A 22,679-nucleotide genomic window follows, 5' to 3' on the forward strand; every position below is an offset into this window, starting at 1 on the left:
GGAAACGGATGATGAGCTCGTTCCTTCCTAGCGCACTACCTAGCGTCGTCTGAGCGAACGCTGCTATAGCCGCCACATACACTTTGAGCGTGGAAGGGGACCTGCCCAGTTCCAAAAGCTCTTGGAGGAAGGAGAGCACCCGCTGGACCCCACATTGCTGTGGGTCCAATCCCTTGGAAACACACCACCCAGTGAACACCGACCACTTAGAACTATATAACCGCCTCGTCGAGGGGGCTCTAGAGTGTGAGATCGTGTTCATAACCCCTTCGGGCAGGTCAACGGGTATCCGTTGGTCACCCATACATGCAGAGACCATCGCTCTGGATGGGGATGCCAAACTGACCCTCCTGCTTGAGAGAGGAGGTCTGCTCTCAGCGGAACTGGCCAGGGGGGTGAGTGCGACAGCTTCACCAGCTCTGGGTACCAAATCTGGTTCTCCCAGCGCGGCGCTATAAGGAGCACCGGGCGGCGCGTCTCCCTGATTTTCGCTATGACCTGAGTCAATAGGGAAATCGGCGGGAAAGCATACAGCGGGAGGCTGGGCCACGGTTGGGACAGCGCATCCTCGCTCTTTGACAGAAACGTCGGGCAGCGGGCGTTCTCTTTTGTTGCAAAGAGGTTGAGCTCCGCTCTGCCGAATAGGCGCCATACCAGCTGGACTGTCTGGGGGTGCAGGGACCATTCTCCTGGGAGGTTGACACGGACATTGAGGTGGCCCGGTACGTGCGCAGCTCTCAGCGAGCGCAGCGAGCTGTGTGCCCACACGAGCAGGCGTTCTGTCAGATTGCCCAGACACCTGGACCTGACACCGCCCTGCCGGTTCACGTAGGACACCACCGTGGTATTGTCCGACCGGACCAACACGTGGTGTCCTCGTATAAACGGGAGAAACTGCTTGAGCACGTTCTCTACCGCCATCATCTCCAAACAGTTTATGTGTAGGAGTTTTTCTCCGCTCGACCAGAGGCCTGAGGCCGGTCTGCCCTCGAAAACGGCGCCCCAACCGGAGGTGGAGGCGTCCGTCGAGATGACTTTGCGGTGTGAGATGGCTCCCATTGTCACTCCCCGCTGGTACCAGTCGGCTACTAACCAGGGCTCTAGGGCTGAAACGCAGCCCTGAGTCACTCTGATCCTGAAGCCTCCGGACGCCCAGGCTCTGTGAGGCACTCGGGCGTTTAACCAGCGTTGCAGCGGGCGCATACGCATTAAGCCCAGCTGGAGCACAGCTGCAGCTGAGGCCATACGTCCCAGCATCCTCTGAAAAAGCTTGAGAGGTGCGATTTTGCCCGGCCGGAAGTACGCAGCCATGCGCCGAACTTGGCGCGCGCGCTGGGGTGACAGGCGGGCTGACATTGCCACAGTGTCCAGATTCAAACCCAGAAATGAGGTTGATTGCGTGGGCACTAATGAGCTCTTGGTCCAATTGACCGTGAGCCCCAGGCTGTCCAGATGGCTGAGCAGCATTGCCCTGTGGGCGAGGAGCTCGGCCTCTGATTGCGCCAGGATGAGCCAATCGTCCAGGTAGTTCAATATTCGCATCCCTCGATTTCTCAGGGGAGCGAGGGCCGCGTCCATGCACTTCGTAAATGTACGGGGTGCCAGTGACAGGCCGAACGGAAGGACGGTGTATTGATAAGCCTGGCCGTCGAAGGCGAATCATAAGAATGGCCTGTGACGCGGCGTTATCTTGATTGAAAATATGCATCTTTCAAATCTAGGGAAATTAGCCAGTCTCTCGGGCGAATATGCGCGAGGATCTGCTTGGTCGTGAGCATCTTGAACGATCTCCTCATAAGAGCTTTGTTCAGACGCCTCAGATCCAGAATCGGTCTGAGCGACCCATCCCTTTTTGGCACGAGAAAATACCGGCTGTAAAAGCCTGACTCGCTCATAGAATGGGGAACCGGTTCTATAGCCCCTTTGCACAGCAGCGTGGCTATCTCTGCTCGAAGTAGATTTGCTACTTCCTCGCTCACTCTCGTCTCTGTACGCGCACAGAAGCGCGGAGGGCGGCGAGCGAACTGCAGAGTGTAGCCGCGCTTCACTGTTCTCAGCACCCATTCTGATACACCTGGAATGGCTTCCCACGCTCTCGCGTGTGCCACACGGGATAGAACGGCCTCCGGGCTCGAAACGCCGCGCTCCGCGGGTTTGACGGCCTGTATAGGAGGGGCGGGCGCGGTGCTCGCGCTCTCTGTGCTGTGGGCCAGCCGATCGCTCGCGATGGCTGGCCGCCTTACACACTGTATCTCTGCCGCTTTGAGCGGGGAAAAGCTTGTGTGTGGCCCTACACTCATCGCTCCGGCCACCTTGGGCGGAGACCAAATGGTGTGTGGCGCGGCGCGTAGCGCCTGAGGCGTAATGTTCGCGAAAATGTGTGAGCGCGTTGAGCGGGCACAACTCTTACGCGTGGAACATGACCGGTTAAGAGTGGCTGTGTGACAGCGCGTGTGGTGGCTAGGCGTGGACGCAAACAAGCGGACATGTGACCTAACTCTAGCACTCGAGCTGGCCGGTGGCCGCTTTATGTGAGTGGGGGACACGGGGTTTATAGTGCTTGTGTGCAGGGGTGAACACAGAAAAGTGGGCACATTTACTGCATTTGAAACACATACGGCGTGAGCCGTGCAACCAGAAATAATGCAACTTTTGTGATTTCTCTGGTTCGCCGTAAAAACGGCGGTTATTGACAGGCGAGAGGGCATTTTTGCCGGCTCGTTGGCTGCGTGAAATCCATCTGCAGCAGCCACAGTGGTGGGGGCTGACAGGAAAACGAGTTTTGACGGTGGTCCGGCCGCGGCGGGACTTAACCGTCGTTTCTTGCCTCTGGCTAGGAGGGCTTTGGAGGCTCGGACTTCAGCGTGATCCTAGGCCGGGGGCCCCCGAGGGGGGGGCGGCTTACCACGACTGGAAGAGCGCGATCTGGGGCGGCCGCTCGGTCTTCGCTGAGACGAAGCTGGCCGCGCTGGGCGCTGCGCCGAGCTCGGTGCTGGCTGGTCGCGAGGACGGCGAGCAACGGAGCTATTGCTGGCGCCGGGGCGTCGAGGCAGGAAGAGGTTCATGGCCTGCGTCGTTTTCTGCACTTCAGAGAAACGATCAACGATCCCCTTGACCGCTGGTCCGAAGAGCCCAGACGGGGAGAGCGGGGCGTTAAGGAAGGCCGCGCGCTCTGTTTTTCGCATGTCCGCGAGCGTGAGCCAGAGGTGGCGCTCAGCTACCGTGAGGGAGGCCATAGAGCGTCCGAGGGCCTGTGCTGCGGTCTTGGTAGAGCGGAGGGAGAGATCCGTCGCGCTCCGCAAATCCGTGATCAACTCAGCGTCACAGCTCTTCTCGTCCAGGTCGCGGAGGAGATTGGCTTGGAGGATTTGCAGCACGGCCATAGAGTGCAGAGCGGATGCAGCTTGACCGGAGGCAGCGAAAGCGCGGCCGATCAGCGATGACGTCACTCTGCAGGCCTTAGACGGGAGGGCAGCCTTTGAGCGCCAACCAGAAGGCGTGCAAAGGTGCGCTGCGACCGACTCTTCCACCGGAGGGATAGCAATGTAGCCTTTCTCAGCCGTGCCGTCAACTTGTGAGAGCGCCGAAGAAGCCTGAGACGAGACCCTCGCGGAAAATGGCGCGTTCCAGGACTTCGCGAGCTCCTCGTGAAGCTCTGGCAGAAAAGGTGCAGTCCTGGAGGTGGGCGCACGGCGGCGACTGTTTAGGAAGCATCCGTCAAGTCGGTTCGGCGCTGCCACCTTGGGCGGGGCCCATTCGAGGCCTAGCTGCTCGACAGCCCGGGTGAGGAGGCGCAACAGTTCGGCGTCCTCACCCGCTCGAGAACGTCCAGAGCCCCGGACTGAAGAGGTCGCGGAAGACCAGCCCTCGCTGTCGGATGCCATGATGGAGCAGCTGTCGGCGCGTTCCGCGGCCGCATCCGCCTCATCCCCGGAGGCGGCAACAGGAGAGACCTGGGGTGGGGGCGGGGAAGGCGAGAGTGAAGCGTGCGGGAAGTGTTCCGGCGAGCTTCCCTCGGCAAACTCCGGAGTCCGCTGCGAGCGGCGCTTCTTTCTGCGCGGCTTAGCAGGGACTGGAGGGATATCATCATCGAACTGAGCGAGTCGAGCCCGCAGGGTCGACATCGCCAGATCCTCGCACTCCGGGCATCCGCCGGCGAGAAGTGCGGCGGCGGCGTGATCACGGCCCAGGCAGAGAGCGCAGATCACGTGGCGGTCCCCGGAACTGAGCTGCGCGTGACACGAGCCGCAGGTGGAACGAGACATTTTGAATCAAACGCTCGGCTCTTTTTGTGAAAGTGTGGCGCAACGGCGACAACACTTGAGCGTAAAGGATATGGGCTGCCGGATAGCAGAGCAGGCACGGATGGCTGAAGGTGGCACGATGCTGCCGGCTTCTTCAGGCGCTGTCCTCTGCTTGCTCGTCAGCACGATCACGGCGGCGGGTTCCAGATCCAGCGATGCGAAGGGCTTCGCTGAAGAAAAGAAAATCGAATATGCAGCCCGTGAGCCCTGCTTATATACACGTGGCCACGCCCCACCTGTAGGCAAATGAAGCCAGGTGGGCGCGAAGCGCCCTCATTGGTCGCCACGTCACGCGGGCTCACCGATAGGCTGCTGCAGTTGCCAGCAGAGCAGCCAATAGCACGCTGGTTAGCCTGCTATGGTCTGCCAGGTTGCCGCACTGCGTTGACAATGTTACAAAATTAAGGATAATTTTGGGTTTTTCAGAAATCTCGAAGAAAGAATACTTTCCCGTAGCGTAAGGAACTTACGCAATACGAGAGAACCTCTCGTAAGAGAACGGTTGATGCAGAGGAAACAGGCCAAAAACCCTGAAGTCTTACGACCATGAGGAAAAGAATGTGCCTAAGAAGGCGAGACAACAGCTTGCGCGGAACAAGCCGGGCGGTAGGAAGAAGAAATTAGAACCATCTTTGAAATGGAAGAACCTTGGCCTGACGTCCCCATATGAGTAAGTGATAATTCCAAACCCCAATGGATGTCTTCTGAGAAGAAACAAAAAAGCCAGACTTCAAGAGATGGTTATATGTCTTATATTGTTGCTCTTCTCCTGTGTGCTCATTCATGAAGTTAAGCTGTGATAGGGATAGCTATCCATAGTGACAGTCAGCTGATAAATCCAGAGTTGATCACACAGACATATGCTGTATTCTTCTCCTTGGATTGATCTAGCAGTGTGTCCCAACCAGGGGGTTGCTAAAGATTTACGAGGGGTCGCCAAGCTCACTCTAGGGGTTTAGGGATAAAACAGTTACCAGTTTGATGATAAAACACGATGCAATTCCTGACGGTTAGTATTAGTTTAATATTTTAATCATCATTAAAACCGTATTTGATTGCCAGAATTTGAAAAACTCACTGTAAATACTGTCCAGTATTAAGCAAAGTAAAACACAGTCTTACGCACACACACCATGCAGCGTTTTATTTGAAAAAATGGCGGAAAGAACTGGGAGGTTTTACAACATATACAACCGAGTGCTCAGGGAAATTATATGAATTAAAGTATGAATGTATTCTGTGAATGTATCTCTGAAGGGAACTTGCTGGCTTGAGAAAAGTTTTGATGGCATTTTCATCTTCCCTCTGTGTAACACAGGGACTGCGTCCGAAATCGCATATGATTAGGTACTACATTTGAATTTGAACTTACTTTGCGACCTTTAAAAAGTATGTTCTATATAGTATATGAATGTGTGTAGTATGAATGTAATCCGCACAACATACTACATCCACCATGTTGTCGTTATCATGTGACCTACCAGCGTCAGTTGTGTCCCTTCACCTCCATTCATAAATCCTCTCCAGTGGCCTCATGGGATAGTAAATTGTCCCTTGTATGCGCACTATAGATTCTTGCCGGAAGTAGTAGGTCATCCGGGTACTTTTTGCCAACTGTTTTTCGAATACCATGAATTCGGACATACTACTCTGTTGGCATACTGTTTTACGCATACTATATAGTTGGGAAGTATTCGATTTCGGACGCAGCGGTAGTGTTTATAAGTGCAGCTCTGCTTTGTTTACTGAGATTACCAGGGAATCAGCTCTATTTCTGCTGTTCCATAAGCGCCACCTACTGACAGAGGGTGGATTTACATTTTCATTCAGCCTGTCTTCGGTTTTTGTTTGTGAAACTCAGACCAAATTTTTATGCACTTTTTGTAAATTTTAACAAGCTAATGCAAAATAAGCTAATGTACATTCTAGGGGTGGCACGGTACATGGAAAAAAACCGAACCGTTCGGTTCGCTTGTCTCGGTTCGGAGTGTGTGCGTCGCACGGTTCGCGCATGCGCAATGTATCCTCGTGCCCCTATGTTACCTCAGACAGTGGGTGTGCTTTTCGCGCGAAATAAGAGGTGTGTGTGGACATACAGTAAAGTAAAAGTGGAGTGTTGCAGGTCACTTCACATGTAGAAATGAAAGTGGGAGAGATAAGGAAGGCTGCCCAGAGTTGGAGGATGCACTAGCAGTGCAGGAGGAGAGCGGGAGCCGCGCCGCGCGTGCCCGTTGCGCATACACACACTCTCGCGAGTCGCGCAGCTGAACCTCGGCTCGTGGATTGCAAATACAGGCAAATATAGTCCATTCTGTCACATTTTCCGGTGTTCTCCTCCGACCCCTGTCTGTCTCGTGCTTTGATGTCTCATACACACATGCATATGTTGTATATAAGTTCACATGATAAATGTAACATTTAAGATATGCTTCTAGTTCTAATAATTTAAACATGCCTTTTAAGTTTGGGCAGAAACTTCTGGCAGTGTTGTGTTTTCGTGTATTTTATGTTATTTTTTCACAGCGCTGGATGTCATATGGTGATTGTGAAACACATGGGACACTTCATGGTGAAATGTGTTCATCAGGTCAGCTGAAAAGCCACAGTGTATGGTTCTGATCAAAATTGAAATGATTAACATGAAAAATGTTACGCCAATGTGTCAGACTAGGTAGACAGCCAGTTAGGAAACAACTTGATATAACAATTTTTAAAACTGTATCCTAAATTGTGGATGATTAAGCCATATATACCATATGCTGAAGTAAATTTCTGGAGTGTTAACGATTAAAAAACAACAACAACAAGAACCGTACAGAACCGAAAACCGTGACCCTAAAACCGTGATACGAACCGAACCGTGGGTTTTGTGAACCGTGCCACCCCTAGTACATTCTAAAAATCTAAACAACTAGGATAATAAGGTATCTAGAATTATTAACTGATAACATACCTGTGATGATTTTGACGAATCATGTTTCTAAAGGGAGGCGTTAAGGATTTTGAATGTTAAAATATGGGTCTCCTGGAAAAAAGTTTGGGAACCACTGATCTAGCAGACAAATCAGCCTTTTTGGCTGTTTCAACACTTGTTACTGATAAGCCTCCTCTGAACAGTCATCTAAGATTTCCAAAGCAATAATCTTTTGTTTTGGAGAAATACAATTTCCCAGATGTGAACATTTACTTCAGTGTTCTGCCTTTTGCATTACTACCAAATTTGCATTTGCTGTCACAGTACTTGACACCCACTAGAGAGCTACAGAAGACTTAAACATATTAGACATATATCCACAAGTTTCCTACACCCCATGAAGCCTCGCGTCAAAAGTGGGAGCGTCTTCCAGTTCGAAGTAAACTAGCGGGACATTATGCAAGTTTTTTTATGTGCATTTATATAATTAATGCACATCTTGGCGTTTCCAATCAGCATTTTTTGATGCGATATCCCAAAATGAGCATAAAAATAGGTGGATGGAAACATAGCTTATTACCATTCAGCAGTTGACAGTCATTCAAGCTATCCAAATTTGCTAATGATGTGGGAACACAACCTCAACAAACTTTCAAAAGGGTGAAACAACAGTACCTTTACCCTCCGCGGTAGTTGGTTGGGAGGATGACGTGAAGAAGTGGCCTTGTATCACGTACGGTGACAGTTTTATCTTTTTTCTAGATTCAGTAGCCTGTGATGGTAAGGCGATGATCAATTTGAAAAGCTCTGTATTTGTCGGAAACGATCTAAAAGCGGACATTGAGCCGAGCCTGAGCCTACACGTATCCCATCACAAGGCATGGGTGCTAGCATCAGTGACAGGTGAAGTACAGACAGCGGGTTGTTCATGTATTGCAGGGCCAGGATGCTGTTGTAGTCATGCAGCAGCTTTTGTGGAAGGTCAGTAAAGTAAGGACAATTATGGGCTCGAAAATTTTATTGTTTATAGTAGTGACTGAAATGCTGAAAAACTGAAATGTTGAGTGTGTGTCATTCATGTTGCAAATGTTGCTTCACAGTAACCTTCACTTAACCCTTGTGGCACCATCTGATACATTTTTTTTTATTATAATTTTGAAACCTTGCCAATGATCCGAAAAACACTTAGCCTCTTCACTAAGTAGCACACAAAATACCATTGGTATACTACTTCCGCCGCCTCACTGGAAGTTGTACCCACATTCTTTTTTACAGTAGCGCCCCCCGGAAAAATGTGGATAGAAAAATAATTAAGGGCCAGGCGAAATGCAACAAAGATGCTAGTTAATTTTTAAAGACAATGTTTCTGGAACATCCACAGTCCTATTGTGATAGTTGTGTGGCAAAAATAAAATATCAGACTAGACATACACATACAAGACATTATGCAATCTCGTAATGTGGATTTAAAATTAGAAAAGTTACCTGAACTTTTTGGGACTTGCAATTCCATGCCTCAAAAAGGTCGACATTAAGCAGTTTGTGATTCTTTTTTCCCCTAATGTCACATATATCAACTTCTCAAACGAGTAAAGAATGTAGGGTGGGACTTGATTTTGTTCATCTAGTATTGATTGGATTGATTAGCCTGGATGCCAGCCGAACTTAGCCCCGCCCACAACATTTTTACTTAGGCAGTTCGGTCTGGACTTTCTCCGTAGAGAAGTAATTATGCCCGAACAGAAACTGTTCGGACAATGAAATTGTCAGGGCGGGCTTTAGACGATGATGGACAGATGATCAACAGTAATGTAATCATCCACGTCACCAAAGAGCGCTTGGGTTGAATTTGTTCTAATCCTAAACGGAGAACTTGTTGTATATGCCTTCACCTTTACTATTTCTCTCAGAAATTATGATAGTGTTGGTAAGTACTCTGTGTCTCCTTAAATTCTTTTTTTACAACACCGGCAAAGATCGTTTACACTCATCTTTTTCTTCTAACGTAACTTATTCCAGCATGCGTGCAGACAGGGTTGCCAAGTTTTTACAACAAAACCCGCCCAATTGCTACTCAAAACTAGCCAAAAACAAGCCCAATAGCTTTCCAGGGGGGTTCTCCGGGAAAAAAAGGCATTTGGGGGGTAAAATATGTGTTATTTTGGCAGGGCTGGCAGCTAAAAATCGCATTCCTGGGTCTGTATATCACATAATTGGGGTTAGCTTCAACCCGCGGACATGGCAACACAGTGCAGTTGAGTTCTGTTGACATTTGACAACTAACGTTATGCGTCGCTCCGTCGCTCTGATTGGTTGTAGGTCTATCCAATTGAGGTCTTTCCTGGTTCGGTTGAAACACGCCCCATAATCACAGCCCAACGGAGCAGTATCAGACTCATATTCTGACTAGAATTTAGTATGACGACGTCAGGCTATGGATTGATTGGATCATTAATAATTAATAAACACTGCAATATTCCATAAAAATATAAGAATTATGTTAGGTTTGAAAGTGTATAAATGTGTTAATAAGTGTCTGATTGTTGTTGTTTTTGCTTTTCCAATGAGGCAGAGGAGAAGGCCAGAAAGACTCTTTATTCTCCTGGCCAAACATAAAAAACGTATCCAATCATTGAATTGGAAATAAAGACTTACTTTCAGGGCAAATTATTTCAGCTGTGGATAAGTATTCATTTTATAGCCTTTAATAAGACATGGATGAAACAGCCGTTCAGGTTGGTGTGCACACAGGAACGGTCCTCTGGTGCTACTGGGAGTAGCGGTCTGTAATAACCGGCCTGTGCCTGAGCCACTGATAACCCTGTTCCTTCTTCTGACTCCTCTCTGTCTGTTTGGCGATGGTGAGCGAAAACTCCAGCTGTCCCCATAACATCCACTGCCAGAGTACACAGTCCTGCCTGTAAGGAGCTCCGGGTGTAGCCGCAGTTTCTCTTTTTCCTTTCGTTTTAAATCAGTGATGCACACAAAAAAACAGTGTAGCGTTCTGAAGATCATTTGGATGTGGTCATGGTAGACAAACACATCAGTAATGCAGACAGTGTATATAAAACGTGCAATTGTTCGCATTGCAAAACACATTCCACATTTCAATTAAATGACTAGCACCGAAAGAGACGAGTATGCCGCTGTCCGGCAATACAGTTATCCCCTTGAAAACATATCTGAGTCCCTCTGGCCTCTTCTCCTTGTGTACCGAGTTTCATGACTCGTTTCACGATACATTCATTTCAGTAGCCTGATCCGCTTTAACAGCCATCTGCGTTTGTGCGTGCGTGTATAAGCTTGCGATGAAAGAGTTCAGAAATGCACTGATGACCACTCCAGTCTTCCTCTCTCTCTGTTGCTCTGTCTCTGTTCTCTCCATCCCCTGCCGTTTAATTTGATGCCATGGCTTAAGATGACACTTCAAATACACCCCTGAGTTTGATGGCCGTTTTGTCCAAGGGTTTGAGCATGAGGCCTTTCAGAGAGCAATAATTCATTCCACTTTGGATTCAGAGAGATTTTACCAGAGCTTTGAGAGAATGGGCTGTGTGGTTTGGCTTGCACCTGCTCCGACTCTCCTCCGATGTGATGTATTAAGCTCTATTTATTAGAGAAGGCGCTTTTTCTATAATGTCCTGTTATGTATGGATGGTTCTCGTTTCTATCCTGAGAAAATTCTGTGGGAGAGTACTTCTCACAGTGTGTGTCTGAGAGACATAAAATTGTTGGCCAGCTTGAATATTAATATGTCTAATAGGTGCATATGTGTGTGTGTGTGTGTGTGTGTGTGCACAGTAAAACCCCGAGAGGAGCTGATGACTTCGGCGAGAGTTCATCAGACGATGAGGAAGATGAGGAACAGCCCGAAAGACGGGCCGAGGCCGCCACCGACCTGCCCTCCGAATACTGGCAGATCCAGAAACTAGTAAAATACTTAAAGCTAAAAAACACATTTGCTTTTATAAATGCACACACCAACATGCATCAATACTAGGGCTGTCATGATCTCAGATCTTCACTACATGATTATCATGGGCAAAATTCACTATAAAAAATACTACTGCGATATCTAGGGAAATTTTAATGTATAACATTATAATAATATTTAAAAAAAATAAAGATATCAGTCAAATTCATCTTTAATTTGTGTTTTCACAAAAAAATGAATCACACTGAAACTATGAGTGTGATTCATAGTTTGAATCACACTCATAGACGGAGAAAGAGTTTGTAACCATAACTGTCCAACACCTCTACTCTGTCCAAAAACATTTTTGGTTAGAAATGAACTTTGTGACCCTTAAAAAGTATATTCTATATAGCATGAATGTGTTTCTGTATATAATCTGCCATGTTGTCATGGTCACATGACCTACCAGCACCAGTTGCATCACTTCACTGCCATTCACAACTTTCCCGGTGCTTCATGGGATAGTAAAGGGACGATCAAATTATAGTTCAATGACCAAATTATATGATCAAGTTTTCCTAAGCACTCATTTTCATTCATGCCCTCAAGTGAACTATATTTGTGGACTAATGTTGGGATTGGGAATAGTGAATGCTAATTATAGTGGGATTTCTAATGGTTCGATTCTCTGAAGTCTGCATTCGTAGCATCCTCGATATCAAGAACACATCCGGGTACTTTCATGCGTCCTCTGTACTTGCATTCTTGAGTATTGGAATTGAACTTTGGCGGTTGATGATAGTACGAGAAGATGATTGAGAAAAGACCTCTGGCTGCAATCCGAAATCTCATACTTTTCTACTATATTGTAGGTGAAAAACAGTGTGACAAAAGGGGTATGTCCGAATTTACAGTACTCATAAAAGAGTCGGCAAAATGTATCCGGATGACCTTATTCTTCCGGCGATATTCTGAAGTATGCATATGATGGACACTTTACTATCCCATGAGGCCATGGGCGAGGATTTAGGAATGAAGGTGACGCAACGCAACTGACGGTGATAGGTCACATGATAAGGGCAACATGGCGCATGTAGTATGTCCAGATTACATTCATACTACACACACTCATACTATATAGAACATACTTTTTTAGCGGTTGTGAAGTAATTACTTATTCAAAATAAGTACCTACTCGAGACGAGAGTATGTAATTTCGGACCCAGCCATTGTGTTGTCATCGCTTTTTCCATTTTATGACCGGTGACTACCAGCGTCTAGGTGCAATACCGCCGCCTACTGTGTTGGAGTGTCAGCCGGTTACTGGTGCTGGATTATTTACAATATGGCAAATGGATCTCTCACATTAACGTGAGAATAAAATAAAGCAATCAAAAGACATATCATCTACTTTTACAATAGCCTATGGTAAATATTATCATAGAAGCCATAGGCCTACTGTAGATTAAAAGGGCACTTATGTTAAACACCAGAGGACACAGTGTACACATTTTTAAAAAGATCTTAAGTGTATTGAGAAATAAATCATGTTAAGAAAAACATCCAAGAAAAGTTCAGCCGCAGGTAGATATTTTTAACCCAGTAAAACACAGGATAATGAATGTGATTTTCCCAACGGGAGGTGCTCATCAAGTTGACTTAACAAAAAAAGGGGAGGAAACCCGTAAAATTATTAAGTAATGAACTTCATGCGTAATTAAAAAAATTATGTGGAATTGTCAGGTTCACACAACTTATTTTTTTCAATTTTGCCTGATGTTTACTAAATAATTTTAAGGCTACATTTTTTCCTCACTTTTTTAAGTTGTCAACTTATCACTTTTATATACTAATATAAATCGAAAACATTAATAAGACAAGTAAACAGTCAGTAAAATAAAACATATAATCAAATTACAAGGAGAAGCAAAAATAAATGCAATATAACAAAGATAAAAAATGAAATAAACTGCTTTTCAGGTAGGTCTGAAAGTAGTTTTCAGATACAGAAATGTAATAAAGCAAATGCATAGTCTTCACTGTATAAATTTATCATCCTTATTAATTAATCTCTTACAAAAGTTAATCAGTCAAGAGCAGTGAGTGATTTTCTTTGTCCTTTTTTGTTTGATTAACATTAAAAACACAGCAGGAATATTAGGCTGCTGTCACTTTAAGAGCTAATGCAAGGTTCTAATATACTGATACTGATACATGCGTTTACTTTCTCAACTGTTTACGTTCACTTAAAACATAAACGACTATGTTTACTAGGATACTTGCTTTTTTTTTTTTTACATAATTTTCTGTACATTTGTCCGCTCAAGTGCAAGAAAACGTGAAAGAGCTCAGATTAGTATTTGCATGCTGCCTGAAACTTGACTTTCAGGGCACTCGCTTCAGATGCTTGCTCACACAAAACTTTCCACACAGTGTGCGAGTAACGAAATGAGCTCCCTTTCGCTTGTATTTTCCATTTACCTAAGAAGACCTGGCAAACTATTTAACAAATCTGTCTGAGATTGATACCAGTTAAAAGATATGAGAAATAAAACAAACACTTTCTTTGAGAAACTAAAATATGACTGATATGTCATTTGCATAATACTTTGGAACACAGTGTACAGTATAAATCACTTTATGTGAATATACTTAATGTATGTGGGTAAAGTTGTATGTTGAAAGAAGTCTCTTATTCTCACCCAGGTTGCATTTATTTGATCAAAAATACAGTAAAAACTGTAATAATATTGCGAATCATATTACATATTACAATCTAAATGAACTCTTTTCTATTTTAATATACAGTATTTTAAAATGTAACTTGTTCCTATGACGGCAAGGCAAAATTTTCAGCAGCCATTACTCCAGTCTTCAGTGTCACATGATCCTTCTGAAATCATTCTGTTTCAAAAATATTAAAATAATAATAATACTCTTTGACCAACAGTGTATCTGTATCCAACTTTATATATAGAGCTGTGCAGTAATATAGTTTACATCTTGTGATAATACCAACAGTCTCGGAGCAACGATTTGCTATATAGTAAGTATAGAAACACTTGGTAAGTTTGCATATGAGACGTAAGATGGCACATACTTTTACATTAATGTCAGTAAGGTGTATAGTGATATCAAATAATAAACCTGTCAGTCATCCATGTTCACAGCTTTTATCTGTGGGTGTGCATCTGTCCCGAACATCTCTCTTCACATCACAGACCGAGAGTGAGTCCCGTTAGAATGGAGACAGAGACATAATAAAAGACCCTCAGATGTTTTCTGATTTTTAAAGAATGTCTACAGCATGTTGAGACCAAAGCTGCTAGAAAATGAAAGCATATGAACATTGGATTTCTTTTTCCCTGGCAGGGGCGCCGCTAGCAATTTTGGGCCCTATGAAAGAAAATTATTTTGGGCCCTCTACCGCACAAAAATCTTTGTCTGCTATTTAATAATACTGACCAATTAAGCTCCGCTCGCTCAACCCAGAATGCCCCAATTGGCTGATGAAACATTGATTAAAATTAAGATAAAATGTATACAAAATGAAATTAACTTTAAAGAAAGGATTTCTACTAAACAAAACTTGATGAAGCGGTCAAAATCATGTCTGACCCACTCCGTGTCTCCTGGCATTGCGCATCTTACGATGTGTCCTTTCTCACTCATGCTGTTCACTTTTCATAATCAACATAGATTGACAGATTGACAACATAGATAGACATAAAAAAATAACATTATAATATTTAAACATAAATATAAAACGAAATACCTTTTCTTAATGGCTACAACATTATAGTAGCCTACAGTACCGAAAAATTTCATGTCGGAGTGGGATTTGAGCAAATGTCGTTTTACCCGTGAGCGGTTCATAAGTGGAGCGTTTTGCTGGATTTTGCCGGAAATGCAGAAATAAGCCATAATTTTGTTATATTTGTAACTGTTTGGTAGATTATACATTTATAATTTCTATTACATTACTACTAGTACTGTTACTACTAATAAAACCAATCTCTGGGGGCCGCAAAAGTGCGTGGGCCCTTAGAATCGTCCCAACTTTCCCCCCCTTAGCAGCGCCCCTGTTCCCTGGTATCAGTACTAAATATAGCTTTGTGTTTTTACAAGGTTCAGTGCTAACCCATTGAATGCTTTGAAGACGGAGAGAGCGGCAAGACAGAGAGTGCAGTGGATTCTCTGCTAGTTTTAGTTCACATTTAGTCCAGCCGCTTAATATGGACAACACATGTGCCTTTTCACTCTCACCTCTTTCTTCTTCTCTCTTTCTGTCTCCGCCTCTCTATGACTATTTTTCTCACTTCTTATCACTCTCTTTGTCTCTTAGATTTTTCATATCTGCCCACTTCTTTCTTTCTTTCAAGTCTACCTTCATTTCTCATTATTAGTCTTATTATTAGCCACTTATTCTTGTCCGTACATTCAGCAGTACATTTGAACCAAATTGTAAAGACACTAGAAGTAATTATTATGAATATAAATTACATATAAAGAAGTCCTACTTAAAGGGATAGTTCACCAAAAATGAAAATTCTGTCATCATTTACTCACCCTCAAGTTGTTCCAAACCTGTATGAGTTTCTTTGTTCTGCTGAACACAAAAGAAGATATTTAGAAGAATGTTTGTAACCAAGCAGATAGAGCAACCATTGACTACCATAGTAGGGAAAAAAATACTGTGGTAGTTAATGGTTGCTCTATCTGCTTTTTTACAAACATTCTTCAAAATATATTCTTTTGTGTTCAGCAGAACAAATCACTTTTTAAAGTGATGCTTTTTCACAAGGGACTATTCGTGCTACTTAAGCCCTTTTCGGACAGGATTTGTTTTAGAAGGGTAGATGGAGTAATGTAAATTTAGCACAGGATGTCTGTAATATTAATGGCCAATTTGCATGGGATAAGAAATCTCCATAATACTAGGAGAAGTAGGAGGGGTAACTCGATTTATGCACCGTTGTCACCTCCCTGTCGTCTTGTGCGTATTAAGTTGCTTCCTGATATCCTGTGCACAAATACATATAATCTCTATATAAACTATATATAACAGTTAAGTCCGGTCGAAAGATTTATTAATTAAATTAATTAAATAATAATTTGTTACATTTATATAGCGCTTTTGGGTACTCAAAGCGCTTTACATGGAAGGGGGGGAATCTCCTCAACCACCACCAATGTGCAGCATCCACCTGGATGATGCGACAGCAGCCATATTGCACCAGATTCCCCCCCTTCCATGTAAAGCGCTTTGAGTACCCAAAAGCGCTATATAAATGTAACAAATTATTACCACCACACACCAGCTGATTGGTGGAGAGGAGGCCGAGTGATGAAGCCAATCGCTATATGGGGATTATTAGGAGGCCATGATGGACAGAGGCCTATGGGCAAATTTGCAAGTATATCCTGGGACTATTTAATGACCAAAGAGAGTCAGGACCTCGGTTTAACGTCTCATCCGAAGGTGGGTGCTTGTTACAGTATAGTGTCCCCATCACTATACTGGGGTGTTGGGACCCACACAGACCACAGGGTGAGCGCCCCCTGCTGGCCTCAGTAACACCTCTACCAGCAGCTACCTAGTTTTCCCAGGAGGTCTCCCATCCAGGTACTGACCAGCCTCAGCTCAGCTGTATTCTGTTGGTAATAGGCACTTACCCAAAGCTAAAAGAGTTTTCGTGCCTCTGACAAGTGCTTTCAACCTTTTTTTTTATCTGAATGGTTAACAGAAAACACTTGTGGTTTGCCACAGACTTGTCCCACCGCCTAGAATGCAACTGAATGCTTTTCACACTTGAAAAACCGCGGAAAACTTTTTTTTATACAGGAAATTATGGAATATTTACGTACATATTTACAGCGGGTCTATTCACACGAGATTAGTATTAAAGGTAATTTTTCGGACCTTTACAGAAGGTAAAAGTCGCCGTTATCTTTACTGATATGTTAAACGAATCCCGTCCGAATAGGGCTTTATACTTCAAAACGGCATAGAATAGAAATGCAAATTGTGACGCACCTAGTGTCTAGTAAACAAGTGTGCTAGGCTGACCTAACTACTGCATCTTATCTGTTGCTCATTTTATAAAAAAGAAACTGAAGTGTTTGTTCAATTTCCAGGAGATTGGACTTGAGTGTCACATTTCAGAGGTCTGTTGCACGAGCAGCATTACAGCAGCTTACATGCCTCTTTGGGATCTACTGCATTGAGCACAAGGCCAGCCATGGAGAGAAAAGCCTCTCTTTGTTTGCATTCATAAGAGCTGCTCCAAAAAAAGGAGGAGAAAAACGAGGCATCACGTTAAAAACACACGTGGAAGTAGAGTTTCTGGTGTTTTCTCTAGGGGAAAGCTGATCTTAGATCTGTGGTTTTGACCCAAACAAACAGCAATCACTAAAAAAGCCATAATTTCTTGATTACAGATGATTAATAGTGTAGTATTTTTGCTGGATCCTCCTGCTTTATTTATCTGTCACTCGCCCTTCTGTTATTTCATTCCAGCGATAAAGGACATGCCGTGAATGATATCAAAACCACAGTCGTCTCCGCAAGATGTATCTGTTAAGGAGCCTGTCCCAACAAATGCCACATGTTTAGTTTGTTGTACTCACTGCGTAGGCAACTTCTGAGGAACGACCAGCCTAAAACACTGTGTGTATATAGCAACTGTCAAAACAGAACTTTTTTTAAGGCCAATCCGTTATCATCTCCAACATTTCAGAGCTTGTTTTCTTTTAATTGCTAACTTAGGTCATTGTCTATGGTTTCAGGCCGCAGCACAGCAGTAGTCTTTATCAAAAGATCTCTCCCCATCCCTGTTTATAGTCACAATACCAGACACTTATACACAACATGTGCTCAACAAAATAAGACAGAGGTGATGATTTTGGGGTGTGGGTGAAATGGGTCGAAAAAAGGGGTTCATGGAGAAATGAAGCTATTGATGCAAAAAATACAAGACTTATATGATGTAAAAGCGTGCACAACAGCCTTCATACTGATACATGCAGACAAATAACACGGGCATCTTCTGTCTAATGTCAGTCACAGAGTTCTGTTGTACATGTTTTAGATGAATGAAATGTATAAAAGAACTCTTTCTGATCATCTGTCCATCTGTCTGTGGGTTATGATTGAGCACCTAATGTGATTGCTGCACCTGTGTTTGTGTGTGTGAACAGGAGGCTGATCAGACAGCCACAGTGATTGTATTGTGCTCTTTGAGAGACTTTAACCTGGCCCAGGAGATGTGTCAGCTGGCTATCAGAGATTTGGGAGGGCTGGAGGTTCTACTCAACCTGCTTGAGACGGAGGAGATCAGATGTAAAGTAAGTGTATCCAGACTCAGTTAATTAGGTCAGAATCCTCATTTGACTCTGAGAAATGTTTATTTATTTATCATTTATTTAATTTATTTTACTTAAGTACACTACCGTTCAAAAATGGTACGATTTTTTAAAATTATTTTAAAAGCAGTCTCTTATGCTCACCAAAGCTACATTCATTTATTTGATCAAAAATATAGTAAAATACAGTAATATTGTGAAATATTATTACAATTTAAAATGCAGAATCTGTAAAATGTTAATTATTTTACCAAAATAAGAGAGATCAGACAAATGTCCTGAATAAGATATTTACATAAAAGAGGTTTGCATAGTTTGCAGAGGTAGTCCACAAGACAAAATAAAAGTTGAATTCATAAAAATGACCCTGTTCAAAAGTTTACATACACTAGATTCTTAATACTGTGTGTCGTTACCTGGATGATCCATGGCTGTTTTTTTGTTTTGTGATGGTTGTTCATGAGTCCCTTTTTTGTCCTGAGCAGTTAAACTTCAAATCCTCCAGGTCCCGCAAACTCTTTTATTTTTCCAGCATTTTTTGCATATTTGAACCCTTTCCAGCAGTGACTGTATGATTTTGAGATCCATTATTTCACACTGAAGACAACTGAGGGACTCGTATGCAAGGGACTCATTGGGCCCTATTTTAACGATCTGAAACGCAAGTGTCAAAGCGCGAAGCGCAAGTAACTTTGTGGGCGGGTCTCGGCGCTGTTGCTATTTTCCCGGCGGGATAAATGGCTCTTGCGCCCGGCGCAAATCTAAAATGGGTTGGTCTGAAGTAGCTTCATAATTCATTGGTGTGGTTTGGGCGTAACGTGAATAAACCAATCAGAGCGTCATCCAACATTCCCTGTAAAAGCAGGTGCGCAAGTTCCATCATGGATTGCTATTATTATGGCGTATTTACCAGGCGCATGCCAGGAGCGGTTCACAGCCGAGGAGACTGATGTGCTTGTAAGAGCAGTGAAAGACAGAGAAGTTGTGTTGTATGGGGATGGGAGAAACCCACCCAAAATAGCGTCGGTTAAACAGGCGTGGGAGGAAATAGCCACAATTGTTTCATCAGCTGGCATCCCCAAGACGTCGCACCAGTGCCGCAAGCGCTACAATGACATCAGAAGACGGGGAAAGTCCAAGCTTGCCAGCATCAATCGGGCACGCCGTGTAACGGGAGGTGGATCTGCCTCTACTCAGGACCTGACGCCAGCAGAGGACATCGCTGCGTCCACCCTCACCGATTTTTTTTCCTGGTCCTTGACGGACAAACCAATTTGTTAGATGTCCTTATATACATATATGTCTTGCCAGAAGTTGCCACTATTGGGCAAACAGGTCTCCTTAATTATTAGACTACAATTAGCCTGAATCATTTGTAAGCTAGATTTATGCCTATTTTTTCACATCTTCGTGGCACACCACAATGATTTCCGTCATCTCATGTGTTAATATTTTTTAGTGTAACAATTTATGATTTGCAAAAATAACTGTTGCATCTGTGTAGATTACATGAGCAAAGTGTATGCGCGTTGTGCACGCTATACATTATGGTCAAGCATGCGCCCTTAAAATAGCATAATGAACAACGCGCAACGCGCCACTGACTTTAGACTAGGTTTTTTCTGGTCAGTGGCGCAATTGTTTAATGGAACAGCAAAATAGCACCAGGGATTGTTTGCGCCGGAACACGCCTCCTTTTTTGCGCTGAACCGCCCAGGTAGCGCAAGTTCATTCACTAGTTTAGCGACGTGCTTCTGTGGAGGGAAAAGCGCGCTTTGCGCGGGTGCAAAATAGGAATGACACATGCGTCGGTGTACAAAGTCAATTGCGCTGGGTCCAAGATAGGGCCCATTATTACAAAAGGTTTAAACATTCACTGATGCTCCAGAAGGAAACACAATGCATTAAGAGCCGGGGGATGCAAACTTTTGAACAGGTTAAAGATGGTACAAAAAAAAAGTACAATTTATCCTGATCTTCAAAATTCAAAAAGTTTAAACCCTCTGGTTCTAAATGTATCGTGTTTCCTTCTGGAGCATCACAGAATGTAATTTATTCCTGTGATAGCATTTTCAGTTCCCATTACTCCAGTCTTCAGTGTCACATGATTCTTTAGAAAACATAATAATGTGTGGATCCGGTTGATTTGTTGATCTTGTAACATTTCTTAGTTGTTCTGCCTTTGATGAATAGAAAGTTCAAAAGAACAGCATTTATTTGAAATAGAAATATTTTGTAGTGTTATAAATGTCTTTACTGTCACTTATAATCAATTTAATGCATCCTTGCTGAATAAAAGTGTATATATTTTTAACATTCTAACCTCAAAGTGTTGAACGATGGTGTATTTACATATATTTTTTCTTTTACTTTTATAATTTAGCATTAATATTAGTATCACAATGAATAGTTGCTGTTCCCTTCCACTTCCTAATATGCACACATGATAATACAAAATACTGAGACTAGGTATGGATACTTTACTCTCCCTTGCTGTTAGATTGGTTCTCTGAAGATCTTGAAGGAGATCAGTTGTAACTCCCAGATTCGGCGGACCATTGCTGATTTGGGCGGTTTGCAGAGCTTGGTGTCTATTCTGGACTCTCCTGACAAAGAGCTGAAGTGCCTTGCTGCAGAGACCATCGCCAACGTGGCCAAGTTCAGACGGGCCCGCAGGACAGTCCGACAGTGTGGTGGCATCAAGAGACTGGTGAGAAACATAAAGCCTGCGCTTGTGTGTTTGTCAAAACAGGTTGCCCTTGGTTGAAAACTTGCAAAAGAAAAAGAGACAAAAGGATGGAGAATGTTGAGGGACAAGCAATAGAACATACGTATACCAGCCTCTCTTTCTCCACTCTCTCTCTCTCTCTCTCTCTCTCTCTCTCTCTCTCTCTCTCTCTCTCTCTCTCTCTCTCTCTCTCTCTCTCTCTCTCTCTCTCAGTCTGTTTCTCCCAATCATTTTCAATACCAGCATCAAAGGGAGCACATTGCAGGTAAAAACAGATTGAATGTCGTTCTCCCCCTCATCCTGGCATGTGTGTTTATTGACAGAGTGACGCTCGGTATGATTAGGGCTTGCGTGTTACTCTGCTCTGTATATTTACTCGGGGCCAGACTCGGACGTTCTCAATGTAGCTATCATAGATTAGTTACATTTAAAGTCCCAGACCACCTCTGAACAGCACGCGCGTGTAATGCTGTGTTAGACTGGCCTTTCTGACTTGACAGCAGGGAAACATGAAATTTACTCTTTGAAGGATGTGGTCATTTGTAGATTTTGGTGTGACATAGTCTGAATTTTCAAGCCCTCTTAAGTAACAGCCAATCTTTGGCTGATGATGAATGTTTAGATGAATGTTGGCAGCTTCAGGGCATGATATTGTATTCCACATCCTGCACAGAAGATGTCATAAAGTACACCATGACCCACTAATAACACATTCATACTCGCTTTCACATGCCACGACTCTTCTACCTTAATGCGGAGTAAAATTAAAACAATATAAAGCATCATAAGGAATAGAAATGTAATGTTATCATGTGAGGCAGAGTGACAAATCTATTGCATTGTTTCAAAGTTCAAGCACAGGAAATGAGGCAACAAACTGAAGTTGTTTCTGGCAGGTGGAGTTGTTGGACTGCGTGCCTGATGGCGTGTCTCTGAGTAAGGAGCAGGAGAGGGACGTAGAGGTGGCGCGCTGTGGGGCTCTGGCTCTCTGGAGCTGCAGCAAGAGCACCTGGAATAAGGAAGCCATCCTCCGGGCCGGGGGAATCCCTCTGCTCGCTCGGCTGCTGAAATCACCGCAGGAGAACATGCTCATCCCTGTGGTGGGGACATTGCAGGAGTGCGCATCTGAGGTTTGCTCAAACGATTAAAATTAGCCAATTTGTTTTGAAAACCCTATTACAAACAAACAGTACTAGTTTGTGTGCTGCACCATAACCAGGGATCGGATTCATGAAAGTCTTATCAAAAAAGAAGTTAAAAAAATGAAAAATACATCAAAGCCTGTCTTTTTGCACTGCCTGCAGATTGCCATATATATCACTCAGCGTCATGTTTTAATGCGCCATGTCAAGTTGAAATAGTTATTTTAAAAGAGCCTGTCTCAAGTTGCAGCAGTCTTTCCCATTCATTTGCGCACTATCGTTCTTGTGCTCTCTTTAGAGTGAATATGTC

At 44.0% G+C, this 22,679-nt stretch overlaps 1 protein-coding gene across 1 annotated transcript in view; it reads left to right on the forward strand.

The window, feature by feature from the left end:
* Window positions 1-22,679, forward strand: part of LOC307132841 (outer dynein arm-docking complex subunit 2-like) — a gene marked incomplete at both ends in the record, with an annotated part of 69,216 nt that overhangs the window by 6,938 nt on the left and 39,599 nt on the right. The window contains 4 exons of the mRNA XM_079827418.1: window positions 11,020-11,164; window positions 18,335-18,481; window positions 21,000-21,209; window positions 22,124-22,357. Coding sequence (XP_079683544.1) covers window positions 11,020-11,164; window positions 18,335-18,481; window positions 21,000-21,209; window positions 22,124-22,357 — 736 coding nt within the window. The remainder of the gene's footprint in view (window positions 1-11,019; window positions 11,165-18,334; window positions 18,482-20,999; window positions 21,210-22,123; window positions 22,358-22,679) is intronic.

This window comes from Gobio gobio (assembly GCF_949357685.1).
Source record: "Gobio gobio genome assembly, chromosome: 10".
In the NCBI taxonomy this organism is placed as follows: Eukaryota; Metazoa; Chordata; class Actinopteri; order Cypriniformes; family Gobionidae; genus Gobio; species Gobio gobio.